Here is a 9,897-nt window from a genome sequence, read left to right on the forward strand (position 1 = left end):
TTTCTTATCTTTCATATAAGTTACTGATTAGGATTTTCAGTTGAAACAGTCTTCCCCAAGTTTGCACAATATCCTACAACTTGGCTGATTTTTCATAACGTATACCACCTTAGTCCTAACCCTGACTTGCTTGCTGAGATGCAGACAAGTTCCCTTTTCCTTTGCCTAGAGGACAAATTTCTCCCAGCCCCTTTCCAAACCAATTTTAGCTGCAGCTCTATGATTTCTTTCCCTTTTTTCTCAACCCTAACCATAACTTCCCCATGGAGCTATAGACAAGGCTTCTCAGCCACTGTTGAGAAGAAAAATCTCTCCCAGTCCGGGTCTCTTGGTGGCCCCACTCTGTGCTGAAGACCACTTACCAGACCCGCACCTGATGCAGATCTTTTTCTCAATCTTTTTTCTTCACCCTTAACTATTTCTTCACTTTGATTTGCAGAGCCATAGACAAGACTCCTTAGCCTTTGGCCAGAGGTAAAGATTTATCCCAGCCCAGATCTCCTGGCAGCCCCGACTTTGTTTTGAAGGCACCTTTTCAGCACTGCTCCCAACTGTAGCTTGACACTCCTTTCTTCCTAACCCTTATATTTTTGTTGAGCCAATGACAAGGTCATGAAGCCAGCTGAAACACTTCTCCTATCTAGGTCTTTTGACAGCCCTCACTTGCATTCAGTAGTTCCCTGCCCATCCTCACTCCAAGTCAGCTGCATGGTTTCCTTTTTTCATTCTCTCAACCCTAATCCTAATTTTCCAGGGCTGTAGTAGACAAGGCCCCTCAGTCACTGTCTGGGAGAAACACTGCTGGATCAGGTTCCCTGGTAGCCCTCACTTCTCTTTGGCAGCCACTTTCCAGCCCACTAGAACTTCAGCTGCTCACTTTATCCTTCTCCTAATACTAATTCTTTTGGGAAGCTGTACACAAAGTGCCACGGCCATTGCTGACAGTAAGATTTGTGCAAGCCCAGGTTTCTTGGCAGCTTTCACATTCCTCACCATCTTAAAATAAGGAATAATTATAAGATGGCAATTATGTAAATAGTAACAATTAAATATTTCCTCATTTCTAGTCACAGCCTTTATAAAACTGTCATTTGGCCTTTTGTAGCTTACATTTGAAACGCATTACATTTGAAAACTGATGCCTTTAAATAGTTAACTTCTCCAAGTCTTCCAGTTTTTCTTGTTTGCAACTTTAAAGATCTGATACAGAAGTTTTTGCTAAGATGTCTGAACACTGTATGGTTTCCTTGCCCAGGAATCCTATATATTGTCTATTGGCAGGAGTAACTTACTAGAACTCCTATTGTAAATGTTTTTAAGTGTTCCTGATGTTTATTCTGTAGTGTCACTTTCTGAGATCATTAACTAAATGATGATTCCAAATGATTAATAAGCAGAAGAATCTACTAGTCACGACATTATGCTGACATTATGCTTACTTTTTGGAGCAAGAGTATTATCTGGTTTGATAGAATGAGTCAGACATTTGCTTGCTCGTTGCAAGTGGACAAATTAGCGTATGGTCTTCCCTTAATGTGACACATACATTTATACAGAAACACGTATACTCAGTTTAAAAATTGTCTCTATATGTAACTAAATAGTGAGAATTTTGGGTGTAAGTATTTAGCATATATTTTTCATTTCATCTTGGATAGCTAAATTTTACTTTGCTACTGAAAGTGTTTTCACATATTAGCATAAAAAAATAGCTGACTTGGCAGGGTCTGTATGACTCCCAGTATCTTGCTTTTCAAGGGTCTGTCCTTCGTCCATCTCACAAATTTGTTTGCCTGCCAACTGTTATAGAGAACTTGGCTCAGTGGCCATATATCTCTGCACAGCGTACATGCTGCTTCTGCACTTCCTTCAGCCTCTTTTCCACTTCCTTCATTTCCTTCCCTTAACTTTCCTCCTGTATGTTTCCCAACCAGGTGCTCAGCCTGTCTTATTTTATGAATACTATTTATAACTTCTTCAGAGTTATTCTTAATGTCAGAAAAAGCAACAAACCATTTTAGAAGATCCACAATCAAGTTAACATTCTACAAAAATACTAAGTTGCACTCAAAATGTAGGCTTACTTCAAGTATAATGACTTCTGATGTTTCACAGAATTTTGTTTCAAATGGAAAACACTTCCTTAATGTCTTTTCAACCTTAGTACTTAGGGCAAAATATCAGATTCTAAATAACAGGAATATCTTTAATGATCTTACATGTGAAGTACCATGAACAAGCCTGGCTGGAGCAGAAGGAGATCCTGAATAACTAATCCCAGATACCACAGTTTTAATTTACAATATGATAAATTCTAAAACAGTTGACCTGGTACCTACTTTAACAATGTAGCTCTACATTTTTTTTTCACACTTCAGTCACACCAAGTTTCTTTTTATAGAGCCTAGTTTTTGCCTTTCTATTTTACTATAATTTATGTAGAGTTGATTCAATCTGCTAAAACCAACTTTTGGGTTTGCTGGTTTAGACTTTGGAAGACAAGTATGCTAAGGCAAGCGGCACTTTTTTGAATGCAACAAACTAAATGCAACACTATTATTTATGTTAAATCTATAATATTTAACAATTCACTTCTTGCAGTTGAATTGGCAATGATTATGGACCGTTTATATGGAGGTGTCTGCTATGCTGGCATTGATACAGACCCAGAGCTGAAGTATCCAAAAGGTGCTGGCAGAGTGGCTTTCTCCAATCAGCAGAGCTATATTGCTGCTATCAGTGCTCGATTTGTCCAGCTCCAACATAATGACATTGATAAACGGGTAAGTAAAATCACATGGAACATTTACTCTAAAAACTGTACAGAAATTAAAAACATCCTTATATTAATACTGTGTTGGAGAAAACTGTAACCCCTGTTCGTCAGGAGACATTTGTTAATTATTTATATGCCTATTTGAACAGCTAAAGTAGAGTGAAAAAAAAGGATCGTAAATAACTGTTTAGCACTAAAACCAGAGAATGGTCATAAGCTCATTTGTTCTTGGCTTTGTTTTGAATTCTGAAGGTCAAGCACTACAACTTCCCAGCTTCCTTCTTCTCTTTTAGATGTTTGCTCATTCTGCATCAACAGCTTTTAGTTAGTGGCTACCTCTATAGCTTCTGGCATTTCTGCTATTCTTAGGCAACATTTTCTCTAAGTAAGGCTTAAGGTTCATAAATAGGTTTATCATAAGTGTAATAGATAATGCTGACCTCAAAAGTCTTGAGAATTATTTAACTAAAACCAAACACCAACAGATGCATGATAGGCAAAAGGGGAGAAAATGAGATGGTTTTGTTGAGTCTAAATGAAATCCTGGTTTCTAAAGGGTTTTTCAAGTATACAGTATAGCTAAGGTATTTACTAAGATGTTAAAAGAAAACATTACTTAATTTCTGAGATTTATTTTTGTTAGACCTTCAGTCTTCATTTCTTGATTACATGTACAAATACCACCTATGTTTTTGAGGACTGTTAGACTTACTCAAAAGAACATACAAAATGTACTGCTGCTATGTATTTTTACAATTGGGATGGCGTATTTGCTACTTAATCTGATATCAATTGTTTCTTAAGCAGTCAGCTTCACAGGTATAGGATGTGCAGTATACATTAAAGAAAAAAAAAATATATATATATAAAATCAGAACTGAACTTTTTGTCAGATTAGGTGAGGTAATGGAGTTATAAATCTTCAAACTATTTTTCTATGGTGCTACTATACCTCATGATTTTAACTAAGACAAAGCTGTTCCTAAATATTTCTGGTCCATTGAATTCTGAAAAATTTTACAGAGAGTAAGAAGTTTAATTTTGGAGCCTTAATCACAGTGGTGAACTCTTTGAGATTTATATATCTACCATGCTTAAAAACTTGACATTTTTTCTAAGCTTTAGGATAGAGCCAGAAATGATGCTAGCTGGTAGTTTTTTTCCATAGATCAGTACTTTTCCCAGTTTGTTGACTGATAATTTAGGTTTACTTAATCATCTTTTAGTTGTTTTTAAAATAAGTTTATCTGTGAGTTTGAAGAAGTATTAACTCTCTTAATCCATCCTTAAATACTAGTTCTTAAATCTAATAGATTGAAATCCCTGAATGGTACAGCACACATTCTTGAAATTATTTTACTAGTAACCAACACAAGAAAAAGAGTGTGAGAGAGAATCTATTTCAGACCCTCACAATTCATGCTTTGGAAATGCGAGTGGGGATCTAGAGATGTGCTGGACATTGGACCTGCTTCCTTCCAGTGTCATTTGGAAGAGTGCTGGTTTATTTTACACAATGCTTTTAATTTTACTGGTAGGGCATCTGATATGCGGAACGGCAGTTATTCACACTTGGCCCTTACAATACTAGTAGTACAGTGTAAAAAAAAAAAAAAAAAAAAAAAAAAAGGCAAGAAATATAATTCAAAGAAATAGAATTCACTATATAAGCTTTACTTCAAATGAGTGATATTTGTTGAAATGTCATCAGGATGAACTGAAGTAAAATTCAGCATAAAGCTTTTTTGTATTATAGGTTTCTTGTTTTTCAACTTACTGTCTCCTTCTGTGTTTAATACTGTATGCGTTTAAGCATAGTTACCAGAATGAAATTTTCCTTGCAATATGCAAATTTTGCCAACTAGCACCTGTGCAGTTACAGCAAAATTATTTATAATAAAAGTATGAGTCTCTCAATTTTTTAATCTCTTTCAATGTAGTTGACTGTACTTAATCCACTTTATAAATAGCATCATAGAGCCATAAGAATTACACATGCATAAGATAATGAATTCCCCAGCATGAATAAGCACTCAATTTAAATTGAAATGTGTAGGTTTGATTCTGAGGAACAGACACACAGGAGAAAACGCGCATGTTGTCAGCTTCTGTAATAGTATTGTTGCAAGTGCCCAGTGAGACATCAAAATACTGCTGTATTTGGCACAAGTGCTTTAAAAACAAAAAGAATTGCAGTCCTAAGATGTCTACAACTGAGTGTAGAACAAAAGTCAGCAGCTCTCCAGCCTATTTGTAATTGATGGCAAGGCCACAGTTGGAACAATATGAAATCTTGCTACATTTCTAGAGCTGAAAATCTTTAGATAGTGATTTTTGCCAGCATAAGGCAGAATATTTAATACAAATGCATTTTATCTTGTTTAATTTGAATTTTCTCTTCATGTATTAGTCTGGTCCTGCATTTTGCTCCTCCTCCCACCCCCCATTAGAAAACAAACAAACAAACAAACAACAGCAACAACAACAACAACAAAAAACAAAAACCCAACCAAACAAAACAACCAAGAACCTACCACAAACACCTCTCTGGAAAAAAACACCACAGACCAACCACCACCAAAAGAACAAAACAACACAACTCTGAAGCTCACCAGACCCCTGAAGCTTAGAAATATATGTTTGTTCTTTATAATTTTTCTTCCTAAATGGTGCTCTCTTGCACCCTGCCCCCATAACAACTGTATTCACATTCCTGAAGGTTTCTTAGACAACAGCAAAATCCTTGGAGAGGCTATTTTTACTGTACTTCCATCTTAATACTTACACATACCTAACTTTTCCAAGAAATGTTGAATACTTACCAAAGCACACCCTTCTTTCTTGAGATTTTTCTGACAAGCGATTGATATGAAAATTTAACTACCAACCTCTTTGTTTTAATCCAGCAGCAGCTGAAAACCTTCAACAGACTCAAAAGAATTAAAATTATTTCCTCTGTTCATACTTAGCAAAACTATGTAATCTTCTTACAGTTGTTTTTCTTCTTCCTGGTGCAGGTGGAAGTGAAGCCATACGTGCTGGATGATCAGATGTGTGATGAATGCCAGGGCACTCGCTGTGGTGGAAAATTTGCTCCATTCTTTTGTGCCAACGTTACCTGTTTGCAGTATTACTGTGAATACTGCTGGGCAAGCATACACTCTCGTGCTGGGCGAGAGTTCCACAAACCACTGGTAAAGGAGGGAGGTGACCGGCCCCGCCACGTCCCGTTCCGCTGGAGCTGAACGCCAGGCCTCACCCAGCAACAAGTACTGGAGTAGATAAAATCGAGTGAAAAGAGAGCGCTGCCTCAGGGCTTAGTGTTCTGGAAATCTGTGCATTCGTCCTCGACTTTAATGAAGATATGGGTCTTTTTATTACTATTATTATTATTATTTACAGTCACATTACTGAACTCAGTGTCCAGTATAATACAAACCGGCAGAGTGTAACTGTACTGATTTTGCACTTTGATTCACACAAACATCTGCTTGGTACCTTAATTTCCTACACAAGACTTGTCACTAGTGACATTACGTAGACTGCCATTCTCATCAGCCTTTACTGGGTTGATGTGTATGTGATGAAGATTTTTTTATTATAGTTATAATTATTTTTGTTTATAAACTGGAGCATGCACTTATTTTCAGAAATTTAGACTTGCCCCTAGCAGATGACTTACCAAAGGTAATATTCACAAGTAGGTGGCAGATGTAGCAAAAACTTACACAGATATTCAGCAATCGTTAGTTTGGGTCATTTAGAATAGTAATAACCCTTAAAGAAAATAAGCCTTTAGTTGCTCTCCATTTTGACTTGTAAGGATGATACCTCATAAGCTGGATCAGACTTTTTTCTTTTGTTTTGCTGAGGGTTTTTGTTTGTTTTGTTTAGTTGTGGGTTTTTCTTTTTTCTTTTTTTTTTGTTAGGTCTTTTAGTGTTATGTAAATGTATGCTGCAATAGCTTTTGCTGCTATTAAAATGGTATTACTAATACCATAATACTCTATTCAGGCTAGTGTATCAGTTTAAAAATGAATATGTGATTAAAATAGTGATGGCTGCTGAAAGGAGATCAGTATAGCATACAGAAAAGCTTCCAAGGAAGGTCAATATTTTTTGACTGCATGTTTACTTAATCAGGTTGCTGCATGCAATAAATTTTATATATGTCTAATATAAAACCTGCCCACAATGCACAAATTATGAATCTACGTAGGCTACAAAATACTCAGTAACAAAAAAAGAAAATGGATTACTGACTGGAGGAAGGCATGCCTCAATAAATGTAATGCTTCTGAAATTAGGATCAGCCCATTACAGAATGACCTATATTACCACAGATATAAAAACTAGCTGTAGGATATTCTTAAAACAAATTTGTGGATGGTAGATGAAGTACTTTGCGGTGCTCTGTTATATATCGTGCAATTTATTTTATATAGTAAAGTGATTATGTCTAGTACTGTGATCAAACTTAACTGTTAAAGCCTCTGTATCCAACATTAACACATTTTTTGACAGTTCGTAACAGGTACATAAACAGAAATGAGCTCTTAGTTACAATCTCTCTCCTAATGCTTGCATCTTTTACATAGCTGCAGACCTTGTCCAGAAAACCAAAGAGCTCATGTTAGCGTACATACACTACCGATTAGATAGTCTGTCAAACTAATAAACTAGGCACATTTAAGAAAGTTAGGAAAAAAGTGGTGCTAAAGAAATGTCTGCATATAAAAGTAACATGAGATGTCTGCTCTGTGGATGTGGTGTTATCTCTCTAATCCCTGGATGTATCCTGTGAAGCTTGAATATGATTAAGACCTGCTAACACAGTGGACATTTTTTTAGCATGAACTATGGGGCTGCAGATAGCATATAAATATAAACACACTTGGTATACTAATGATTGTGAGAATGTGTACACTATTTTTTTCCTTTTTCCTCCTTTGTTCTTGTAGTTCTGGGGACAATCTGACTGGATATGACACCGCATAGTAGATTTAAGTGTTCTGGGTTTTGTTTGTTGTAACGTCCTTGTTTGTGTCTAATTTGGTAAAATGTTTTTCCCAGTGTTTAGTTGCAAGTATTGGCTTTGAAAGGAATTTTTTTTTCTGTTTTTGGAGAAAAAAAAAAAGAAAAAAGAAAAAGAAAAAATAGTTTTTTACTGGTTTAAAATGCTTATTATAATTACCCTTTTGAAGTTCCTGCTGGGCATTTTGTGATATTGCTTTTTGCAGCCCAGGTGTCTTTTCTGTTTTTTGATTATTTTGTTTGTTTGTTTGTTTTGGTTTTTTTCATCTGTACAAGACATTTTGTTATGCACTACTTTTTGTATCTAGACAGTTTTCAACAGTCGGCTGATGATTTTTTTTAAAGAAAAAGGCATGCTTTCTGACTGACATGATCTTTTGCAATACCTCAATTTTGAAATATAGGAAAGAAAATGATATTTTCTAAGTAAGTTTATTCAGAAAAATATATATTAATTTAATTCTGCAAGAAAAATGATTTAACAGATGGGTAACTTTATTTTTTTCATGCTTATTTGAGTTTTTTTGAAAATGAAGAAGTTAGAGCTTTATAACTGTAATATTAAAGATCATAGCTAACCTACAGAAATCTACCTAATTATGTGAAAGAAGTAAACCTTTTTGAAGAACTACCCCTCTTTCATGTAGAAAAATACCCCCCAGAGAGAAAGAGAGAGAGAAGCAGGAAAATGTACAATATAGCATAACGTTTGATTAAATCTAAAGCAAAATCATCATCAAGAACAGGTGTAAACACAACATCCATTTGGTGCTGAAAGTTGTGAATAGAAGGTGAAAAAATATTTTCCCTTAATTTGTATATTTATAATCAAGTGTGATTATGCACGACTGACCAGAATTGTGAGTTCTTCTGTTTGTATTTTTTTAAAGAGAACTTTTTTTAGTTTATTAAATTATGACATGCTCCCTTTTGTTTTGTAAATGAATGTGCCCCTGAGTTGTTAATATGTTATATTAAAAGAGAGTCCTTCAAAAAACGTTATTTTTTAAAATATGGAGTTCTGAACTGCAACTTGACTAAGAAGCCCCTGGGTACAACAGGTCCTATTGTGGCCTTTTCTGATGTGAGACTTGAACTAGTCGATTTTTTTGAAGGCTAACCTAACCTCGACTATTTGTTGTTATGTGCAATACTGTTTGTACTGTTTGTATAAAAAAAAAAAAGAAAAATGAAAAGAAAAAAGGCATAAATCTTTATTGCAGATTTATTTTCATTGCAGACTTTAGACATTGTGATTCACTAAAATCATTTTTCTACTGTCAAATATGTACCTTTTCTTCATGCTGGTATTTTTTCAATAGTAATGTAGCCTTTGTACTGAGACAAATTTTCATTGTTATTTTTAGAAAGATTTTTTGCTAAGAAAAAAATTAAACATATTTACATATTTTTCATTTTTATTTCGTATTTTCTTTAAGGAGTGCTTTCTCAACCATTAATATAGTTGTTTCTGGGAGAGACTTTCATATCTGGTCAATGTCATTAATATTATTTTGTATTTTTACTTGGAATAAATTAATTTTATGATGCTAATTCTTTAAAAGTTTATTTTTTTCATTTTCAGTTATTTTTGAAGCTAAAATCTTTGTAATATTGTTACTAAAGTGTCTAGTTTTTTGAAATGCAAAGCTTTATGTATTAACTTGCTGATGTGGTTTACAATAGTGTGGCAATGATGAAAATGGTTGGTTATGTAAAGTGATTGGAAAACTGTAACAAAGAATTGGGCAATAAAATGACAGAATGAAGCAGAAAAAAAATGTGATACTTTGAAAAGCCTTTTCCTTTATCAAAATGATTTAGGGAGATAATAGGGATGTCACAGTACCAGTTCGCTGTCTAGATTTATACACCACCAGTGCTGATGAAATACTATTGCCGTTATAATGAACTAAATCTATTGAAACAATGGGTTTTTGACCCTGCCCATTCAGCATAACGCTCCATTACTTTTGTCGTCATGAACTCGAAAAACTCGCTTTTCAATAGTCTTAGATTGAACCTCCTAAAATATATATTCTGCATTGTATTTTGCCACTGTGTTATTTATTAAATTGGCCCTTTCC

The 9,897-nt window shown here is 34.8% G+C and overlaps 1 protein-coding gene across 1 annotated transcript in view; it reads left to right on the forward strand.

The window, feature by feature from the left end:
• The window catches only part of CPEB3 (cytoplasmic polyadenylation element binding protein 3), a 93,607-nt gene extending 84,126 nt beyond the window's left edge, over positions 1 to 9,481 (forward strand). The window contains exons 9-10 of the mRNA XM_080347581.1: positions 2,602 to 2,783; positions 5,794 to 9,481. Coding sequence (XP_080203707.1) covers positions 2,602 to 2,783; positions 5,794 to 6,021 — 410 coding nt within the window. The 3' untranslated portion in view covers positions 6,022 to 9,481. The remainder of the gene's footprint in view (positions 1 to 2,601; positions 2,784 to 5,793) is intronic.
• Positions 9,482 to 9,897: the final 416 nt, after the last annotated feature.

The sequence above is a fragment of the Nesoenas mayeri genome (assembly GCF_963082525.1).
Source record: "Nesoenas mayeri genome assembly, chromosome: 7".
Taxonomy (NCBI): Eukaryota; Metazoa; Chordata; class Aves; order Columbiformes; family Columbidae; genus Nesoenas; species Nesoenas mayeri.